Below are 23,678 nucleotides of genomic sequence, written 5' to 3'. Positions count from 1 at the left end.
GCTGGATGCTTTCCTTTTACTAACCTTCACTTGTTTTTTTAAATGAAGGATCTGTTATTCTATACATCTTTGAAGGAGTGGAGTAAGCAGATAATTTGTTGATAAGAGAAGTGACATCAGCATTTGTAGATCCAACTTTCATAGAAGTCAATACAGAAGTTAACAAACACAGAGGCACATAAGCATATGTATGCACATATGCACAAACACACACACACAGAACTAGTTTGATGTGAGTATGCAGTAAGTTTAGAGTAATTAGACTAGACAGTAGACAAGACAGCCAGTCGCCCACTAACACTCGTTGACGCTACATCGAAGAGGCCAGGGAACAGAAGAAAGAAGACATGCACCCAACACCAGAGCTGAAGACACCTACAAAAGTGGGGGCCCTGCCACGTCAAAATGGTAGAGGAGTAGGGGCCGAAACCGGTGTGGTTCCTCCTGATGATGTCTTGAGCTAACTGGATCCTGTAAAGGAGCTGTTGTAGTAGCAGACCACGAAACACGGTTGAAATTCCAGAAGTTAATTAACTGTCCTATCACCTATCTCCTCTAATTGTGGCTATCTCTTCTATTTCTCAGTCTATAATATTGTTTTTCTCCCTACCTCAACATTTCTCTAATTTTTGTTCTTTTCTCTGCCTTGCTCCTCCACTCTCATACTTTAATTTTTTCACTTTCCATTCAAAAATATCCTCACATACTTTCACAGCTTATCTACATGTCTCTCAATCTCTCTTATGCATTTTATTCTTTCCTCTCCTTCTTTCTATCTGTCAAATACAGAACTAAATACAAAAAGTTCCAAACACATACATTGAAGAATTGTATTCGTGCAAGAAGGTCTGAAACATAACTCCCCAGAGGCTTCAAAGAAGGGTAAGATTTTTCTGCCCACACTGCTGGAACCTAAATATTGTAAGGAAATGGATAAAAGAACATTAACATATCGAATATCATTTAGTATTAGATAAGTAATACATACGTTTACTATTTAATATAAATCATTAACGCATCATACATTTAATATCAGTTAAACATTAAATATTCCATTAAGCAATTAATTCACTGTTTATTCATATTTAGTTCTGGCTAAATAAAACTGAAGCTTCTTTTGGAGTTGTACTTGTCTAGAAGGAACAGAAACAATCGCATCATGGAAGTCAGGGCCGTTGCTGAGCCCCAGCAACCCCTGCAGTCGCAGGGGGCCACTGCAGTTGAGGGGCCCCATGTTAGGATCAAACTACATAGATGAGCCATCAATTTACTTTGGTTAAGATGTTAACTGGAAATTTCAAGTCAGATGAGGAGAAAGATATGATGGTTTACTGTAAATAACTTTAAAAGAAACAAAAAAAGTAAATGAAAAAAGCTTTTCAATGAATCCCCTAGGGTGATAAAAAAAAACAAAACGAAAGAACGAAAGAAATTCCAAACAATGAAAATAAGAACAACTTCAAGAGAAAAGACAAGAAAAAGAAGCACTGGTGATGAAAGGTGGGTTTGTATTCTTATACATACATACAAACATACACACACACATATATACGTCTGGCTTTTATCTGTTTCGGTCTACTAAACCCATTCACAAGGCTTTGGCCAATTCAGAGAGAGAGAGGGAGGAGAAGGAGAGGGAGCAGGAGAGAGAGAGATGTACCAAACACACACACATCTCAGTCTCTCTGTCTCACCCTCTTTCTCTGTATATATATATATATAATATATATATATATATATATAATATATATATATATATAATATTTACAGAATAAGATAAAAAAATCCAAGGCTGTGAAAGATTTCAGAACATTTATAAAGAGAAGGTCTTACAGCTGTTTCCAGGATATTCTATATATCCCTTTATCAGAGACGGTGCGAGAAAATGGTTAAGCAATAGTTATTATAGAGGAGATATGAAATACAGAGTGAAATGGAGGAATGAAAACAGGTGTGAGATACGTAAGGATATTGTGTCTGCAGTTCTATTATTTAAGCAGAATGGTATATATATGTTTCCTGTACTTTGTGTGTGAGTTCCAATGGTATTTATAATTGGTCATTTCACTGTTTACAAGACTCTATGCTTAAGAAATAATTTAACAGATTTTGTATATTTTTAGTTAGGTAAAATGCTTTTTCCACGATGTAATTGCTTAATTAATGTAATATTGCTAATATTAAATTAAAGATTATTATATCATTTATTTAATATTTGATAGTGCTGGTGCCATGTAAAAAACACCCATGCCAGTACCACATGAATAGCACCTGTGCCAATGTTGCATTAACAATACCGTGTCAGTGCTACATGAACAGCACTCATGATGATGCCACATGAAAAGCATCCACGTCACTACCATGTAGAAAGCACCTGTGTCAGTGTTATATATAAAGTACCCATGTAGGTGCTACATGAAAAACACCCAGGCCATTGCCACATAAAAAAGTACCTAGTGGTTGGCATTAGGAATGGCAACTAGCTGTAGAAAGCATGCCAAAATAGACAACTGGAGCCTGGGCAACTCTTTGGCTGGGCAGCTCCCTGATGGTTTCATAGGTGATAGCACCTATGATTTAAATTCGCTTTGTGTATATATTCGTGTGTGGTGCATGCTGATATATAAAACTGTGTGTATGGTTTTTCTAGAATTCGGGATGTACTTACAATTATCCCTATGAGGTAGAGTGGTGTGTTTTCAATCACGAGAAGTTGATCAGGGAAAACAAACGTTAAATGATGATGATGACTATTATTTAATTTTGACGTCATATGACATTTATATAGCTTGCATTTGATATTGTATATCAATATTTTGTCAGAGAGAAAGACAGAAAGCTGACAGAACCATTATCATGCTGCATTTCACCCGTCTCTGTTCTGAGGTCACCTTTATCTTTCATCCTTTTGGGGGGTCAATGAAATAAGTGTCAGTTAAGTATTGGGGTTGATGTAATTGACTTCTTCACTCTTAAAAATTGCTGGCGTTGTGCCAAAATAAGAAAAGAATATTTCGTCAGAGCAAAGGTGAGAGAAATCAAAGAAAACGCCTACCTTGCCGACAATCATACTGTTAACAATCCTCTCCAATTTGGCTGACATCACTACTAAGCCGTAGATAGCTTTCTGAATCTCCTCCAGACTCCATATGATCACTTTTAGTAACCTGTTAAAGCGTAACAACTCTTGCACCAGTACTGTATTCATTGATTCATGATAACTGACTGCATACTTCTTCTGAAGAGATAAACAGAGAATAGTTGTTTTTATGGTTGTGTATTGAATATATTTGATTGGAATAAATAAATTGTAGTGATAATTATTTTCATTATCATCATCATCATTATTATTGATTGGCAATCTTCATATCTTACTCAATATGAATGTATTATTAGAATGCTGAATACTGCAGTATTCACCTTAAGAGATTCTCTCATATAGATGCACTGTGCAAAGATTACACACAGCAGACAAGAACCAAAACTGCCAGACAGAGGAAGTTAGAAGAATGTTCATAGAGACAACAAGTAGAATGAATATATATAAATCTTCCTTTTATTTCCTAAATATCAACAACTGATTTTCATGATCAAATAATGCAATAAAAATTAAACTGTACATGTTTTGTGAATACAGCTTAACCTTTTCGTTACTTCATTTATTTTGAGACGCTCTGTGCTTCTTTCAATTACTTTAAATATAACAAAGAATTTAGTAAAATAACTTACTTATCATTCAACTAGTGTTAGGAATATAAATTGTGACTAAGGTTTGGTAGAAAATTTTAGTTCAAAACTTTTGAAAACAAGACATTTGTACTCAGAGCCAGGGCCAGTTTCAGCCTGGTTGGTAATGAAAGGGTTAAAATATGAGAAGATTCATACATAGAGTATATTACTGAAAATATTACAGTGGGAAATAAATGTTTTACACAACAAAGTTTATATAAATGCATTTGTGAGAATGTACATTGATAAGTCCATTAGATAATTTATGTTGTAGAAATGTTATTTAGAAAAATGAACATAGATACTTTCATCTTTTTATTTCAGTGGAATAATTTGTGCTACAGTGTTAAACATGTGCCAGCAAATAAATGGCTTGTGATGAAAAGGAAAGTCAGATAAGTGTATATGTATTTAAAGTGGTAGAAATTATTCTGTTATGGTTAGACCAAAGCTAAAATCTAGCCAGGAAAGAGAGAGAATGGAATGAGATTGTAAGGTAACAGCTTATGCAAGGTTGTTATCAGAATGAAAATCATTAGTAGAGAGAGACAGGCTTGTTTGGTGTTGAGCAAATGTGACAAGTGAGGACCTTTAGTCCAAATTTTTGCTCACTCAATACAGTTAAAACTAAGCTTCACAAATGACAGTTTCTCATTGGTTAAAATTTCTGATTTAATAATAATAATAATGAAATTTTTGTATAATGAAATTTTTGTATACAGTGTTTAGGGGCACCACAACTTGTCAAAAGTGCGTATAAAGCATATGCAGTAATGTACAAATGTTTGGGAAGTGAACAGTGTATGATCAGATACATGCTTGCGTGTGTGTGGAGGGGAGAAAATCAGGTGTAGTGTTGGTCAATCTCAGGAGGCATGGAAGTTTTGAAGGATGCAGTACTCCGACAACTAACAACTGATACCAGCAGTTTGTTCCATGCTTCAGCAACTCTTAGCATAAAAAAATGCTTTCGAAAGTCATGGGAGCTGTGCTGTTTTCTGACTTTGTAAATATGTCCACGGGTGTTAGACAGATGGAGCTTGAAAAGGTGCTCAAAAATGTTTAATTGGTTAAAATGACATGTGGTGACAATGAATCTAAAATAATCCCATGTTTTTATTCTAAACTAGCCCCGCCACCCAATGACTTACAAACTATTATCAGTTTTCAAAGTTAAAATTTCTGGTTGGTTAAAATAACATGTAACAACAGGGGAAACTAAAATCCCATCTGCATCAAAGCACTTCATATATTTGTTGTAACAAATATATTGTACTAGTTTCACATTTTTTGGAAAGAAATGTACCATACCTGAATTTCTTCAACTTCAAATGCAGCTGGCATTTTGGAGAGGATATCACTGGCCAAGTCTTCTATGATATCTTGAGATGACTTCCCAGCACCCAATGTCTGTTGCAAAGAGACACTGAAAATTAGAAACCACATATACAAAACAAAGTTACTATATAACTCAATGATTATTATTGTTACCAATAAACTTTACAGAGATTGATCAATTTATGTGAGTCTTGAAGCTTTATATATAAATGGCTTGTGATAAAAAGGAAAGTCAGATAAGTGTATGTGTATTTAAACTGTTAGAAATTATTCTGTTAAGGTTAGACCAAAGCTAATGTCTAGCCAGGAAAGAGAGAATGGAATGAGCAGTTTCTTTCTATTTATACATCCTTCCCTCAATATTATCCCACTGTAGTTAGGCAAACTCAGTCAAACAGTGCTCTGTAAATTGCCCAAGGGATAAAACATAATGGCTGTAATCAGATTGAACTTATGCATTTTGATAGTTGTTCAGAACCTTACCCTCGTAATCACTGGGTTTCAATTACATCATTATTGTCAAAATAGTTCTTAAAATTCTAAAGATAAAATGTTACCTGCTTTGGAAGTGTCTTGAGAACACCCTCAAATAGTTGCTGTGTTTCTTGCTGGTCTTTAGAAATGTCAGCATTTTCATGTAGACCAAATACCTGATAAAAGAATTGAAGAATTGTGGTGGCAGTAAGATATAAGGTATTCTCTTTTCTTTTTTTCCTTTTTTTTGTTTCAATCATTTGACTGCGGCCATGCTGGAGCACCACCTTTAGTCAAGCAAATCAACCCAAGGACATATTCTTTGTAAGCCTAGTACTTATTCTATTGGCCTCTTTTGTCGAACCACTACGTTATGGGGACGTAAACACACTACCATCGGCTGTCAAGCGATGTTGGGGGGACAAACACAAACACACACACACATGCACAAACACACACACACACATATATATATACACACACACATATATACGACGGGCTTCTTTCAGTTTCTGTATACCAAACAAGGCTTTGGTCGGCCCGAGGATATAGTAGAAGACACTTGCCCAAGGTGCCATGCAGTGGGACTGAACTCGGAACCATGTGGTTGGTAAGCAAGCTACTTACCACACAGCTACTCCTGCGCCTGTATGTACAAGTAAACATAAAATTAGACAATACATGTATAAATATGCATATATTTATGTGTGTGTGTGTGCATGTGTTAGTCTGGTGGTGTTGGATTGTTTATCAGTTTTCATATGGAACATTGCTGCACTGTACGATTTTAGCTGAGTGATGGTAGGCCATGAAGTTAGTGAAGGGAAATAATCTCACTAAAGACAAACAGGAATTGCATATTTGTAGTTGTGCATGGGTCAGCTGAAGCTAAAATGGACTTTTTGGGTTGTCTGTAGCTAATGATTTGAAGTTGTTTAACAGGGTGAGTCTTTGGTGACAATAGTAGAGTAGAGCAGATTTCTTATTGATGGCTACTGCAAGCTGTTGCAGTGTATGCAGTTTCTTATGAAGGCAGAGTTGACAATTGAAAATTCTTGATGAGTAAGAAGGAGCCTTATCAAGGATGTTCTATATAATGTTAGAGAACTTATTTCTTTAGTCAAGAAGTCTCTAGGTGAAGTGAGACAGAAAGGAGGAGTTTCCCTTGTGTCAACACTCGATGGAGTATATGCTTTGAGCAACTCTCCTTTTGAAATAATTTATTAGAATAAATGTTTAAAGTAGAAATGCATTTCTAGAATATCAAAGAATGTTTTAAATAGAGTACTTATCTTTGAAATAAATTGCGAAATATTTGGGGATTAAAAAAAAAACAATTTTCAAATACTTTCATAAATCAGAGATGTATCATGTGTTAGAATACACACACAAAAAAAAAAGAGGAATGAATGCACATACAAAGCAGTTTTAGAAGTTCAAATTTTAAGAAAGTTGTATCACCTCTACATAGAAGCAGAGCTGTGTCCAAGATAATTATTTCAAATAAGCTTTCTTTTTATTATCTCAACTTTGTCACTTTTAGTATATAATCATTATTCTATCAGAATTGTGGTTGATGGCTGATCCAACTTTTGAAAAAAAATTGCTTTAATTCTACATCTTTGTATTGAAGTTTGTTCATATGAACACACACACACACACACACACACACACACACACACATGATATGCCTATGCATAAATATATTATACATATTATGCATATATAAAAATACATAATACAATATACAAAAACATATTTCTGTACATAATTCACTCATCTTCCAACCACACTCTCAACTATGAACCCATCTTTTTATTCCCTAAACATTTCTTTCCTTGTTCCTCTTTCATACCTCACACTTCACCTCTAGGTGCTTAACCAATCATCCCTTTCATTCCGTCATTATATTTCTTTCTCAACTGAATTAGTTATGCAATGTCCAACTTACATATCCCTCATTTGCTCTGTTTTACACTGTTTAACCCTTTACTCTCTTGCTCAAGCTTATCCACTGTTCACTCACTCACTCAATCAATCAATAACCAATCAATAACCAATCAATCAATCAATCAATCAATCATCAACAACAACAACAACCACACACACACACACACACACACACAAGTGATACCTGTCATATTTTAGGAGAGTTTGAAAGTATACTTTCGCCACTATGGGTAATATCAGGAAGGATGGTATGCATACAATAATTATTATTATTTAACTTTTATAAAATTTCTTAGCACTTATACAAAATGATGAAATGAATATTTAATTTTCAAATGAAAATATTTATTGATTTACAATAAATTTAAATTGAGCTGTTTTCAAAAAAAAGAAAATGTCAACAAAATTACTGTGTTGATTTTATATTATGGAGGTTTGCATGCACACACACACACACACACACACACACTGAGAGAAAGAGAGTAAGTGAGAGAGTGCATGTGTGTGCCCTCTCCTTCCCATCTGTCTCTGATACTGTGTGTATGTGTGTGAGTGTTGTGTTCATTTACTCATTGCCAGGCACCATGTCTAGTATGTGTACTGAACCTTATCTTAACTCTTTCTATATCTCTCTTTTATGCTCTCTTTCTCTTTCTATATATGATGTAAAGCAACCAACTAACCAACCAGCCAGCAGTTATACTGGCTATTATGATTATTACTATATGTATGTCATTATTCAATTTATTTCAACATCAACAACAGGCTATTTTTGTTTGTTTGTTTGTTTGTATGTTTGTTTGTTTGTTTGTTTGTATGTATGTATGTATGTATGTATGTATGTATGTATGTATGTATGTATGTATGTATGTATGTATGTATGTATGTATGTATGTTTGTTTTACGAATGTATTCTCATGCATATATTTGCATATCTAGATATGCTCATATATATTTAAATGATAAACTTCTGGAAAGTTTTACAGATTTTTACAGTTTCAGTGATGGATTGGATCTGTAGTCTTTGAATTAGCTTTCTCCTTTCTGGTTTTGAGAAGCCTAATTTCTCAAGATTGGTATTTAGGCAGTGTATTACATATCCCGGGACCCCCAATAATTACAGGTATAAACCTGAACTTGTAATCTTATGTATGTATGTATGTATGCATTTATGTATGTATGTATTGTACTGTATGTATGTATTGTATATATGTTTTCCAGCCACTCTTCACTCCACACCAACACAAAATCAACACCATACTCTGATCCCTATCACTGAACTATGTTAACATATCCAGACTTACCTCAGGATGTGGTATATAAGGAAGCCCACGGATGTATTCCAGGTAACAGTCCAAACTGCCACAGGGTGGAGCATAATATAAGCCACTCTCAGAGAATTTATAGTCATCATTCACAATAATGTCATGGCAGTAGAACTTCTTGAGTAGACTCATAATAAGGCGTCGGTCACTGTTGTCAGTCACTCGACCACCATAGTTGCATTCACCTGTCAGGTAAACCAGGGCTTCCAATGGGGGATCTTCATAGTCATTGATCAACATCTACATAATATGATAAAGCCATTATGGTTTGCAGTCAATGAATTACAAAGAGATGATGGTGATACTACTGTAACTAGAGTTGTTACTACTACTACTACTACTACTACTACTACGACGACGACGACGACGACGACGACGACGACGACGACGACGATGAATAATAATAATAATAATAATAATGATCTTTTCTACTAAAGGCACAAGGCCTGAAATTTTGGGGAAGGGGACTAGTCGATTAAATCAACCTCAGTGTTTCATTGGTACTTTTTTTATTGACCCTGAAAGGATGAAAGGCAAAGTCATCCCTGGTAGAATTTGAACTCAGAATGTGAAGATGGACAAAATACTGCCAAGCATTTTGCCTGGTGTGCTAACAATACTGCCAGCTTGCCACCTTAATAATAAAAATGATAATGATAAGGTTTCAAAATTTGACATAATACCAGCAATTTTGGAGGAGATTAGCTGATACCATTGGCTACAGTACTTGAATGGTACTTATTTTATTGGCCTTGAAAAAAAGATAGGCAAAGTTGACCGTAGGGAATTTGGGATCCAGAAAATAAAGAGACAAAACAAATACTAAAAAGCATTTTTTTCGGTGCTCTAATGATTCAGCTAATACACTGCCCTATCAACAACAACAACTAGTACTTTATTTTACCAACCCCAGAAGGACGAGAGTTGGTCTTGGCAAGATTTGAACTCAGAGTGTAAAGAACTGGAATAAATACTGCAAGACATTTTGTCTGACTAATGACTCTACCAATCTACTGCCCTTGATAATAATTGTTTATGATTTAAGCACAAAGTAAGCAATTTTGAGAAAAGGGGGTCAAGGTGAGACCATTGGCTACAGTACTTGAATGGTACTTATTTTATTGGCCTTGAAAAAAAGATAGGCAAAGTTGACCGTAGGGGAATTTGGGATCCAGAAAATAAAGAGACAAAACAAATACTAAAAAGCATTTTTTTCGGTGCTCTAATGATTCAGCTAATACACTGCCCTATCAACAACAACAATGATGACGACGGTGACGACGACGATGACGACAACAACAACAACAACATCATCATCATCATTATTATTATTTAATGTCCGTTGTCCATGCTGTCATGGGTTGGATTGTTTGACTGGGCTGACACACTAGAAGGCTGCATCAGACTCCAGTCTGATTTGGTATGCTTTTCTATGACTGGATGCCCTTCCTAATGCCAACCACTCCAAGAATGTAATGGGTGCTTTTATATGCTACTGGCATGGTGCCATTTGTATGACACTAGGTACATTTAATAATAATAATAATAATCTTAATACCCTGATGCAGTACTAGGCAGTGGCTTTCATGGCTTCTGATCTTAACTGATTGGAAGTGTTATCATGTACATTGTTTTGTCTTGGTATAAAAGATGGGCTACAGCAAATATTCTGCTCAATACCACAGATTTGCTTGTCAGTTGCTTGACCTTAATCAGTTGAGCATATCCCTTAGTGGCTGATGATATGTACATCTCTGATCATGAGCAGAAGTAATGGGGGTGCATCATAGCCATGTGATAAGAGGAATTCTTTGGGGTTTGGATAATTCGCCTTTGGAAACATGGGTGTTTTGTTCATCATCCTTAAACAACCCTTATTCAGGGACCTTTGGAGTGGGATGGGCTACTCGACCTGAAGAAAATTCTAACTGGTCCCCACCTGCAAGGTCATGTGCTGTTTATCATGATATGGGATCACTATGTTGCACACATTTGGTTGTGATGTATGTGCCTAGTGTATCCTTATCAGATGGGTAATCATGATGGGTATACTGGGCTTCGTATATTTTACCACAGTGTCTCTTTGATGGTATGCACCACTCTCTCACTCAATAATAATAATAATAATAATAATAATAATAATAATAATAATAATAATGATAATTATAATAAAGTGAATGCTCTGATGCAATACTAGGAAGTGGCTCTCATGGCTTCTGATCTTAACTGATTGGAAGTGTTATCATGTACATTGTTTTGCCTTGGTATAAAAGATGGGCCACAGCAAATATTCTGCTCAACACCATAGATTTGCTTGTCAGTTGCTTCACCTTAACCAGTTGAATATGTTCCTTAGTGACTGATACGTGCACTTCTGATTCTTATTGCCATCCCCAAACTTTTGACTGATGGTACTTTGGAAATGGGTTTGTTCTTGTCACCTCAGCTGGTCACCATTACTTTCCTTTCTTGTTTTCTGGTCAAGTATTTCTTGTTCTTTTGGATAAGAGGTTCTGAAGTGGTTCTTACTATGACCAATATAGCAACTAAGCTTTTTGTCCTGTAGTTTCCTTTGTCTCATTACTTTCAAATAGCATTGTTTTAATATGGCTTTGTGCCCTTCAAAATTCCAAAGTTGTCTCTCCTTTTCGATCAAAATTAATCATTCAGATTGTTTTGCTTTTTTGTTGATCATACAAATGGAAAATTTTTAATTAATTGAAATTTCTTGGTTTCTACAAGTATGTTAGAGTCATTTTACTATTTGTTTTTTATGCAACAGACATCCCTAGGTATTTTCTTTAATCTTATTATGTAAAATATAAATACCTGCAACTGCTGTATAGAAACATTGAGATCAGATTCATTGAACTGGTATGGAATATTCCAGCCAAGGGCTCCAAACTTGCGTCGCTCTTGTACCAGGGCATGGAAGAAACAGAGGCCAAACAAAAGTTTCTTAAACACCTGCAATAAATCCACATACAAATAAAACACAATTCTTCATTATATTTAATTAGAGGGAAAGGGAAAGGTAGGAAGAGAGAGAGAGAGAGAGAGAGAGAGAGCAATAGATTATAAATTTGATAGGGTATCAGACTACTAATAAAAGACTATTCAGTTTGTATTTTATCACTAGACACTTTACTTTAAATAACCCACTTAACAGTAAGGATGCAATAGTTTATTCTAGAGGAATCGGCACAATCACAAAGTAATGAAGAGAGCAAGTCATTCTGAAATATTCTCTTCCGTACTTTCACATTTCCTAATTAATTACTTTTGCACTTAATCTCTACTTCTCCATGATCCCATTATTTTTTCTAAGAAAAAAAAAAACCCCAGCTATCTTCTCATTTATCCCAAGAGGCCTCAGGTACTCCAAAAGCTAGTAGTGTGGTATATAATCATATACTTTTTTACAACCCACCCAATCAACTGCTAGTTCTTGTCTATGAGTTTGCTAAGATGAAGGTGACAATAAAACATCTGCTGTATATGAATGAATAAAACCTGCAGAATGTTCAGAAAAGAGGACAAAAGTATTGACCATCTAAATGAATGCAATAAACTAGTGCAAAAAGAGCATTAATGCAGGTGGTAAAAGAGTGTGTTGGGATATTTACCTAGTTTGTAGATTTGAAGCAAAGGAAAAGTTGGATGAGCACAAGCCAAAGGATGCAGTGGAGAATAAGTACAAGAGTTTATGGGATTTCTCCACAGACACTGAGAGTTGTTCTACAAAAATCCATAAATTATCAATGCAGTGGCAGTGAATACATACCGAAAGTGATGTTATCTTCCATATATCAGGCGTAGGAGTGGCTGTGTGGTAAGTAGCTTGCTTACAAACTACATGGTTCCGGGTTCAGTCCCACTGCGTGGCACCTTGGGCAAGTGTCTCCTACTATAGCCTCGGGCCAACCAAAGCCTTGTGAGTGGATTTGGCAGACGGAAACTAAAAGGAGCCTGTCGTATATGTATATATATATATATATATATATATATATATATGTGTGTGTGTGTGTATGTATGTGTATATATATGCTTGTGTGTCTGTGTTTGTCCCCCCAACATCGCTTGACAACCGATGCTGGTGTTTTATGTCCGTGTAACTTAGTGGTTCGGCAAAAGAGACCAATAGAATAAGTACTAGGCTTACAAAGAATAAGTCCTGGGGTCGATTTGCTCGACTAAAGGCGGTGCTTCAGCATGGCCACACTCAAATGACTGAAACAAGTAAAAGAGAGTAAAAGAGAGATATCAGGTAGCTCCTATTGCTGCAATCCCAACAAAGCCATGCTTGTAGATTTTATCCCAAAAAGGCATTGCTACCCCACCACCTTAACACTGCTTTGAAAATTGTCCACAATTATCTGCATATCACTAATAATGATGATGATGATGATCCCAAGATTGATAAAAGAACAATGTAATCTTTACTCACCTGTGGTTTGTTGCAAGACTCAAAGAATTGCTGTTCTGCTATAGGACTGCTTAAATATGACTGCAACAGTTTTGCCCTCAGACCCTTTGGTGGCTCATTGATGATTTTGATGCTGTTCTGTAGCACAGAGACAGGGAACTGTGATGATGGGTATGTTGTCAGCCAGAGTCTGAAACTTTCTTTTGTGTGTGCTGGGTTTTGGAGGACCTATATACATACAACAAAACAGTTTATTTGCTGGATAGTGGATCTGTGATAATGAACTGTGTAGTAAAATGTGTGTGTATGTGTGATGTGAGCCTACGTGCATGCGTGGAATGTAATACATATGGTATTTATTAGTGTGTTTGTGGAATGTGTGGTGTAATCATCATCATCATTGCTTAACGTCCACTTTCCATGCTAGCATGGGTTGGACGGTTTGACTGTGGGCTGGTGAACCAGATGGCTGCACCAGGCTCCAATCTTAATCTGGCAGAGTTTCTACAGCTGGATGTCCTTCCTAATGCCAACCACTCTGAGAGCATAGTGGGTGATTTTACATGCCACCAGCATGGAGGCCAGTCAGGCGGTACTGGCAACAACCTTGCTTGAATCTTTTTACACTTGCCACCGACACAGGTGCCAGTAAGGCGACGCTGGTAACGATCACACTCGAATGTTTGTGCAATGTAGAAAGTGTGTGTACTAAGGTTAGTGGTGTGTTCTAGTATATGGTGTCTGTATGTATGTATAGTGTATAGTGCAGTATGCTGTTTGTGAGTATGTGTATCATAGTATATAGTGTGGCTATGATTTGAGTGAGCTCTGGTCAGTCTAACAGGTTGAGCCTCTGCATAGAGGCTTCTTCATGGGAATAAATATGGGTCAAATACTGGGGCTCATTTATTTGTTCTCTTTCTCCAGATTTGTTGTCTTGAGTTCATTTTATTCTTATCATCAAGTTATAGTCAGACTAGAGACATTGTCTGAAAACTCTCTGTTCAAAGTAACCAAATGTTAGATGGTGGTGTTAAACCAAGTGTTGGATTATATCTACCGGAACTTTGCTGCACTGAGTTCAGGTCATTTATGGGCTTGGAGAAGATAACAGGAAGCCAATCCAGTTACTCAATCTTAGAAGCATAGACGCCCTATCCACCTTGGCCAATATTAGTACTGACTTCTGCAATACCTTACCTAATTAAAAATCCTGCTAGATAGGTACTTTAATTAAGAGGGATTCCATGAGGTTGATGATTATGATGATGATATTATAAGGAACTTGTATACTGTGCTCAAGTGCACTATCAGTTAACAGAAAAGGATAAAAGGGGTAACAAAAAGCAGCAATAGATTAAATTAATAAACACAGCAATAATAGCTATATGATGGTGAACGCACATTTTTAATAACACACAACCCCAACTCCTGCCCATGAAAAGTGAAGTGTAAAAGAGCCATGAACAGGAAAGAGTGCATAAGCACTTCAGGTGTAGTGTTGGTGTATTTTGGGAAACATGGAATTTCTGAAGGATGCAGTGTTCTGAAGTGGATAATTTATTCAATGCTTCAACAATTCTGAGTATGAAAACATGTTTTGAAAAGTCATGGATGTGAGAATGAAATGAATAGAAGAAGAGAAAGAGAAAGAGAAGACAAGGAAGTGAAAAAGAGCATTGATTTCTTATTAAAAAGATCTTACTGTTTCACAGATGTTTTCCAATTGTCCAAACCAGGAAACAGCCAGGTGACAGTTCTGCAAGACAACCCAGGTACCTTGTTCTGTAGCCTGACAACAAAGAAATGAACATTAGTTATCAGGGACAGAAGATTATATCCACATACACACATTTATGGATTATAAATGTTATTGTGAAAAAATTAGAGTGCTATGAGTGAGCCCTGCCGGCTTGCATACGAAAAGCATTACAATGTAGAACCTACGGTGGATCTGAATTCATGACTTGTGAGTTAATTGACCAATATCAAAGTTTAGTAGCTGAATGAAGTTTAGCAGCTGGTATAGTTTGATCTGTATTAACATTGCAGTTAGTAAGTAAGGTAAAATATCTCTACATACCTCTAATATTCTTTGTTCAGCAATTGGTCCCTGTCCTTGCCCAAGAGAGACGGTTTGGAGCCCTTTACTTCTTCCTACACATTCAAAAGAAAAGAAAATTATTAAATTCTCCAACAAAATATATAAATCAATCTAAGGATTTACAACATACCAAGGCATAAATCTGTATACTTCATTGTAGACATCAGCTGGTTGTTGTTAAACTCCATTTCTACCTTGATCGAGCAGACCAATGATCAAAGGTGTTCCAGCCTTGACCACTCCATCTATTTATCAGGTACATCTAAGATTATTAGTCAAAGATATTCCAGTTTTATAACCAAGACATTCCTACTATGACCATCCTGTCTTTTTTCAAGATATAATACAATATCTAACAGTGGGAAATTTTTGATATTTGATTGCTTTCTTTAACAGGTCAAGCAACCATGTAGAGGCCTCCTCGTTGGTTCCAACTGCTGACAGTGGCTCATATCATGGCTAATATAATAAACTATCCGGCATTTATATATAAACTTCCTTATAGATACAAGAAGTTTTTCAGTTGCTTGTGAAGCTCTTTACCAGAAGTAATGATGATGATGGTAATGATGACGATGATGATGATGATGGTGACAACGACAATAATAACAATATTGCTGATGATGGTAGACATCACTGACTCACAAAACTAACACAGAAAGAAACCTACCTTTGTCTTCAGCAAATCTGAAGAGTGCTGCCATAGGGTCCACTCCAGGGGACAGTATAAATATGAGTGGGGTCTGTGGGCTGGACTCTTCGTAGCTGATTGACAGATCAAATGTGGTTGGTTCAATGTAAGCCTGACCCATCCTCTGTTGAATGAACTTTTGTATAGCTGGGATCATCTGGTGAATAAGAAACAGTTATAGTAGTTGTGTGGATGATAGTGGTGGTGATGATGATGATGGGGTGAGCAGTGATGTTAGTTGCAATGATGATGGTGGTTATTATGGTGATGATAGGCAGGCAGGTACATAGCAGAGCTCAAAGATATGAAAGAACACTGTGAAAGAGCTTGAAAATATGAAGGATACAGGCATAGGAGTGGCTGTGTGGTAAGTAGCTTGCTTACCAACCACATGGTTTCGGGTTCAGTCCCACTGCATGGCACCTTGGGCAAGTGTCTTCTACTATAGCATCGGGCTGACCAAAGCCTTGTGAGTGGATTTGGTAGATGGAAACTGAAAGAAGTCCGTTGTATATATATATATATATATATATATATATATATATATATATATATATATATATATATATATAAATATATGATGATGATATATATATATATGTATGTGTGTGTATATGTTTGTGTGCCTGTGTTTGTCCCCCCAACATTGCTTGACAACCGATGCTGGTGTGTTTACATCAAGAGACCACTAGAATAAGTACTAGGCTTAGAAAGAATAAGTCCTGGGGTCAATTTGCTTGACTAAAGACGGTGCTCCAGCATGGCCACTGTCAAATGAATGAAACAAGTAAAAGAGTAAAAGAGAGAGTAAAGAGTTTACAGATATGAAGGAGTAATTTACACCAGAGGTAATGGTGTAATGAGGGCAAGCCAGATCTACATTTGTGATAGAGGAGAACTAGAGGTAATAATAAGTTGGGTGTGGGGTACAGTGGTAATGATGTAACAGGGGTGAAACTAAATAAATTGTTATGATAGAATAGTGAAGATATCAAAATCAAACTAGAAGTAATACTGTGACAGAGGGAAAAACAGAGATAATGATAAAAAAAAGGTGAAACAAAAAGCAAATGAAAAAAATGAGGAAGGTTTAGCTTGAAGGCCATTAGCACCAAAAGCACCAACCGATCGTGGCCATTGCCAGCCTCCCCTGGCACCTGCGCCAGTGGCACGTAAAAAGCACCATCTGTACGTGGGTGATGCCAGCGCCACCTTGACTGGCTTCCGTGCTGGTGGCATGTAAAAAGCAACAACCGATTGTAGCTGTTGCCAGCCTCCCCTGGTACCTGTGCCAGTGGCACGTAAAAAGCACCCACTACACTCACGGAGTGGTTGGCATTAGGAAGGGCATCCAGCTGTAGAAACACTGCCAGATCAGACTGGAGCCTGGTGCAGCCTCCTGGCTTCCCAGACCCCGGTCGAACTGTCCAACCCATGCTAGCATGGAAAACAGACGTTAAACGATGATGATGATGATGATGATGATGATGAAATATGTCTACCTTATCAGGACGAAGACAACGGAGAACTAAGAGTTCTTGAAGCTGTGTCAGTTCCTCTCCAGAGAGAGATGGGTATTTCATTTGGTGTGGTTGTGGGGAGTCATAGACTGCTTTCCATTCTTGCAACTGAAACAAAAGTATATTAGATAAACTAATGCCTGTATGTGTAAAAATACATTCACTTATACATACATCGCACAGGTGAAAAACCTCCTATTCTATACACATCTGCTTACTCAGCCATACAATTATAAACACCTATTTGCTCAATACAACTACAATTGTAAACACCCATTAACACACACATCTACATAATACATTTTAATACTCATTATTACATACCACCCACTGCATCAATGCACATCCTTCTGCATGAGCCAACAAGAGAGCCACTATGCAGTCCCCCCTGCTAAAGATGGCAACTAAATCTCTCTGAAATCAGAGTCTGTTGTCTTTAAAAAATGGAAAGATGCATTGAATCATGTAGTCCCTGATATATTCTTTTCTACTCTAGGCACAAGGCCCGAAATTTTTGGGGAGGGGGCCAGTTGATTAGATTGACTCCAGTATGCAACTGGTACTTAATTTATTGACCCCAAAAGGATGAAAAGCAAAGTTGACCTCGGCAGAATTTGAACTCAGAATGTAAAAACAGATGAAATACCTATTTCTTTACTACCCACAAGGGGCTAAACACAGAGGGGACAAACAAGGACAGGCAAACGGATTAAGTCGATTACATCGATCCCAGTGCGTAACTGGTACTTAATTTATCGACCCCGAAAGGATGAAAGGCAAAGTCGACCTCGGCGGAATTTGAACTCAGAACGTAACGGCAGACGAAATACTGCTAAGTATTTCACCCAGTGTGCTAACGATTCTGCCAGCTCACCACCTTATAGTCCCTGATATATTATGCCAACAAACATAAAAATATTTAAGGCTGGAACACCTTTGATCTTAAGTTTTATCAATCGTTTTTGACCTGGGTTTAAACAACAACACCCTCCTGCATAATAACATACATCCTCAAACACATCAACACATAACCTTTCTCCAATATACTAACAAGTATACATTTGCTTATATGTCATTATGCATCCTTTCATGCATTAATATACATCTTTCCTGTCACATAATATATATCCTTCCTTTCACTCAATACTATACATCCTTCCTTCCATACACTGGTACACTACTGAAACATTGTTATAAAAACATTATTAAACATCCTCTTGTATATCAATATATTTGAACACTTTGATACATATCTTCTCACATAATATATACCTTCTTTTTACATATTTATACACATTCTTTCATATATTAATACAAAGATACAAATACAAACCCACTTACATATCAATATACATCATTTCTCACATCATTTAACACATTCCTTCACACACTAGCATTCACCTTCTCTCACAATGATAACACATCCTATGTATTACATCAATATACATACTTACATGCATTAATACACACCCTCTCACACATTAATTTACATTTTCTTATTTATCAATAGCCCATATATTAAAACACACACACACACACACACATTTACCAACACACGAAACATGTGGTACTCCTATGCTAGAATTAGCAGTCAGATCTCTCTCAAATAACAGCCTACAATGGATAATAATATAGTTCTAGATATAATAATAATGAAATTATTGTATATAGTGCTCAGGTGCACCACAACTTGATAAAAGTGCATATAAAGCATATGCAGTAATGTACAAATGTCTGGAAAGCGAACAGTGTATTAGTCAGATACATGCTTGCGTGTGTATGGAGGGGAGAAAATCAGGGGTAGTGTTGGTGAATTTCAGGAAGCACGGAAGTTTTGAAGGATACAGTGCTCTGACAACTAACAACTGATGTCGGCAGTTTGTTCCATACTTCAGCAACTCTTAGCATGAAAAAATGTTTCCGAAAGTCATGGGAGCTGTGCTGTTTTCAGACTTTGTAAACATGTCCACGGGTGTTAGACAGGTGGAGTTTGAAAAGGTGCTCAGAGTTATTGTTTGTAAGATGGTTAATAATTTTAAGGGTGTCTGCCAAGTCAGCTGCCAGACGTCGGAGTTTCAATGTATCCATGCCCAGGGAAGTAAGGTGTTCAGAATTTGGCAAATTCCTGATGGAGGGTATTCTCTTGGTTGTACGTCACTGAACAGTTTCCAGACGATTAATATCCTGGGCAAGATAGGGATTCCAGATCGGTGATGCAAATTCCATATGTTTTAATAAAAACATGGGATGGTACAAACTAGGATGTCTTTCATCCTTGGTTAGTTCAGTCAGGACTGAGTAGGACTAAATATTACAAAGTAAATGTCAGAGTGAATATACTTACATGGTTTGTAAAATGTTCCCTGAATGTTTGTAAAGAAGATAACTGAGAACATCGTACAATTTCTGACCAGTTTTTCTCAGGTAGCCAATCTGAAGCCGGGTTACTATAAGGGTTTTCAAGAGCAAGTCCACCAGTCAATAAAAATCTCCATTCTAAATCGTCAATTAGGTCCCTGCAGAAGCACAACCAAAGATCCAGTAGATTACAACAGAGAGAGGGAGAGAGAGAGAGAGAGAGAGAGAGAGAGAGAGTAGAACATGATCAACTGTTTAATACATTAAAGAAATTACCAATGTGTTGATTATGTTTATATGACAACATTTAACCTAGTATAATTCTATGTTGGAAAATAGTTAGCATTCAGCAATAAAATCCATATAAAATAAAGGATGATATACACAATAGTAAAGATTGAGGGATTTATTTTTTGTTATGAGTAATAGGCGTACGAGTGTAGTAAATAGCTTGCTTACCAACCACATGATTCCGGGTTCAGTCCCACTGCATGGCACCTTGGGCAAGTGTCTTCTACTATAGCCTCGTGCCGACCAAAGCCTTGTGAGTGGATTTGGTAGACAGAAACTGAAAGAAGCCCGTCATATATATATATATATATATATATATAGAAAAGACAGATTTTCAAAATGGCCAGTTAAGACTTTAAACCTCAACTGCTACTCTCATATTTTAAGCGTTTGTTTAGATAACCCTAATCTGTTCCCCTTTCGTTTCCCTTCGCTAAAACATGGCATCTTCAATGCATTCTTTTAAAGTTTACCGTTTCTTTCAGTGCCATCTTCGTTGTTTATTCCATTATCCCTCAAAATATTGCCCCCTCGTATCATTATCATACCGTATTTATTATTTATTTTCATTCTCTCTCTGGCTCTCTTTCATCTATCTAATTATTTTCCCCTAAATATAATATTCAAACTAGTTGCCTCTATGTTCTCGCCCGCCCTCCCAACCCCTCCACCAATACCGGAAGTTTCTACCAAAATACCGGAAGTTCTACCCCTGTCTTACTTAACTACCCCCACCCCACTAGCACCTATGTAGGGTTTATCTGATCATATAGCGCAAAAATTGTGAAATGTATGCAGGTTGTAGTCTAGTGTTTCCATATGAAATCTGCCAAATGCAAGCTTTCTTTTCAGGTACATGACACGGCTGCCCCTCATCCCAGGGTCTCAGATGCCCACACCTCCCACACCCTCAGAGTTGGCACACTCAATGTTGGCACATTGAAAGGTAGGTCTGGAGAGATTGTAGAGCTGCTTGAACGGAGGCGTGTGGATGTATGTTGTATCCAGGAAGTAAGGTGGAGAGGAGGTTCCGCTAGGCTCCTCACAGGCAAGGAACACAGGTACAAGATTTTCTGGGCAGGGAACACTGACGGGGTCGGAGGTGTGGGTATACTTCTTGCAGAGAAATGGGTAGGTAAGGTAATTGAGGTAGTCAGAGTAAGTGACAGAGTAATTAAAATTAGATTAGTCCTTCACCACAGGACAGTTACCATCATCTCGGCATATGCCCCTCAACCAAGGCTACCGGAAGGACAAAAAGACCAATTCTATGACACCCTATTGCGAACTACCTCGTTGACAAATGACAGTGACCTTCTCTTCGTGGCAGGTGATTTCAATGGACATGTCGGACGGCATGTCGGGGGCTTCCATGGCGTCCATGGAGGCTACGGTTTCGGCTCTCGTAATGAGGAGGGAACCAGGCTGCTGGAGTTCTGCGATGCAAATGACCTTATGGTCTGCAATACCAACTTCAGGAAACTCTCCTCTCACCTAGTCACCTACCGTTCTGGCAGACACACCAGCCAGATTGACTACATCCTTGCCAGAAAAAGGGAAAGAGGGCTGATTATAAATGCCAAAACCTTTCCAGGCGAAGAATGCACTCCTCAACATAGATTAGTAGTTAGCGACTTCAGGATCAGAGCTAAATGGTTGTCCAGAAGAAGACCTGCTTGGAGGAGAAGGGTCTGGAAGCTTAAAGATCCTGCAAATGGACAGAGATTTAGAGACATACTACTCAAAGCCTTTGACGAAATAGAAGGGGCTATAGCTTCACTTAATGTGGAAGACAACTGGAGATTTCTACGGGACAATCTGCTGACAGCCACTGACCAGATCTGTGGATGGAGCAAAGTACTATCTCAACCCAGAGTAACATGGTGGTGGAACACTGTGGTTGACAGGGCTATTAGACAAAAGAGACAGGCTTGGAAGGACTGGAAGAACGGTGGTAGCAGGGAATTGTATCAGACAGCCAGAAGGGAAGCTAGGAGACAGGTTTATTTAGCCAGAGGGGAAGCGGATAAGAAAAAATTTGCCAATGTTCTGCGCCGTGAGGATGAAAGACTTGAGGTATTTCGTGTTGCAAGACAGTGTGTGAGAGAGAATCGTGATGTGGTAGGAGAGAAGTGTGTTCGCATGGATGATGGTTCACTTGCACTAAATGAGGATGCAAAGAGAGAGGTTTGGAGATGCCACTATGAAAGGTTGCTGAATAAAGAAAATGAATGGGATAAAGAGAGTCTGCCGAATGTTGACCCAACAGAGGGACCAGCTATCCAAGTTGATAGTTCCGTGGTAGCTAAGGCAATTAGAAGCATGAAGACAGGGAAAGCCCCAGGCCCATCAGGAATTACTGCAGAGATGCTCAAAATATCTGGCAGTGTCGGCTATAACCTAGTCACCCGTATAGTCAACCAGGTGATACACGAAGGAGTCATACCCAAGGACTGGTGTAGCAGCGTACTAGTCAACTGCTACAAAGGTAAAGGTGACGCCCTAGATACAAATAATTACAGAGGTATCAAGTTGTTGGATCAGGTAATGAAGGTTACAGAGAGGGTCATAGCCCAACTAATTAGAGAGAGAGTTAGTTTAGATGAAATGCAGTTTGGGTTTGTGCCAGGGAAAAGCACCACTGATGCTATATTCCTGGTAAGGCAGCTGCAGGAGAAATACCCAGCCAAAGATAAGCCCCTGTACCTGGCTTTTGTTGACATGGAGAAAGCCTTTGATACGGTCCCCCGATCCCTCATCTGGTGGTCAATGAGGAAACTAGGGATAGGTGAGGGCTGTGCAAGCCATGTACAGAGATGCCGTAAGCAAGGTTAGGGTTGGAAACATGTACACAGAAGAATTCAAAGTAGAGGTTGGGGTCCACCAGGGTTCAGTACTCAGCCCCCTCCTATTTATCATAGTCCTCCAGGCAATAACAGAGGAATTCAAGACAGGTTGCCCCTGGGAGCTCCTCTATGCTGACGACCTCGCTCTAATTGCTGAGTCACTATCAGAACTGGAGGAGAAGTTCCAGGTGTGGAAGGAGGGTTTAGAATCGAGGGGCCTTAGAGTCAACCTAGCTAAAACCAAAGTACTAATAAGTAGAAAGGTAGGCAATCCACAAATGTCCTCAGGAAGATGGCCCTGCTCGATCTGTAGAAAAGGTGTAGGTAGAAACTCTATAAGATGTACCCAGTGTAAGCTATGGACACATAAGAGGTGCAGCAATGTCAAAGGTAGGCTAACTGGGAAGATAGTTTTTATGTGGCAGATGCTCGGGAGCATTGACCTCCGAAAATCTGCAGAAAACAACTTCCGTCACTTTCCAGGGGGAAAAATTAGAAGTAGTTGATAGCTTCCGTTATCTAGGTGACCAAGTCAGTAGTGGGGGTGGGTGCGCTGAGAGTGTAACTGCTAGAATAAGAATAGCCTGGCAAAGTTTAGGGAGCTCTTACCTCTGCTGGTGACTAAA

The 23,678-nt window shown here is 37.8% G+C and overlaps 1 protein-coding gene across 1 annotated transcript in view; it reads right to left on the bottom strand.

Moving 5' to 3' along the window:
* LOC115211117 (dynein heavy chain 3, axonemal-like) overlaps positions 1 to 23,678 on the bottom strand; it is a 180,634-nt gene that overhangs the window by 6,684 nt on the left and 150,272 nt on the right. The window contains exons 68-79 of the mRNA XM_029780047.2: positions 19,902 to 20,073; positions 17,540 to 17,665; positions 16,017 to 16,194; positions 15,326 to 15,399; positions 14,948 to 15,034; positions 13,264 to 13,470; positions 11,646 to 11,783; positions 8,796 to 9,056; positions 5,625 to 5,717; positions 5,041 to 5,139; positions 3,056 to 3,238; positions 820 to 912 (exon numbers count right to left, since the gene is read on the bottom strand). Coding sequence (XP_029635907.2) covers positions 820 to 912; positions 3,056 to 3,238; positions 5,041 to 5,139; positions 5,625 to 5,717; positions 8,796 to 9,056; positions 11,646 to 11,783; positions 13,264 to 13,470; positions 14,948 to 15,034; positions 15,326 to 15,399; positions 16,017 to 16,194; positions 17,540 to 17,665; positions 19,902 to 20,073 — 1,711 coding nt within the window. The remainder of the gene's footprint in view (positions 1 to 819; positions 913 to 3,055; positions 3,239 to 5,040; positions 5,140 to 5,624; positions 5,718 to 8,795; positions 9,057 to 11,645; positions 11,784 to 13,263; positions 13,471 to 14,947; positions 15,035 to 15,325; positions 15,400 to 16,016; positions 16,195 to 17,539; positions 17,666 to 19,901; positions 20,074 to 23,678) is intronic.

The sequence above is a fragment of the Octopus sinensis genome, linkage group LG1 (genome assembly GCF_006345805.1).
Source record: "Octopus sinensis linkage group LG1, ASM634580v1, whole genome shotgun sequence".
Taxonomy (NCBI): domain Eukaryota; kingdom Metazoa; phylum Mollusca; class Cephalopoda; order Octopoda; family Octopodidae; genus Octopus; species Octopus sinensis.
This window is presented reverse-complemented; position numbering and strand designations above follow the sequence as displayed.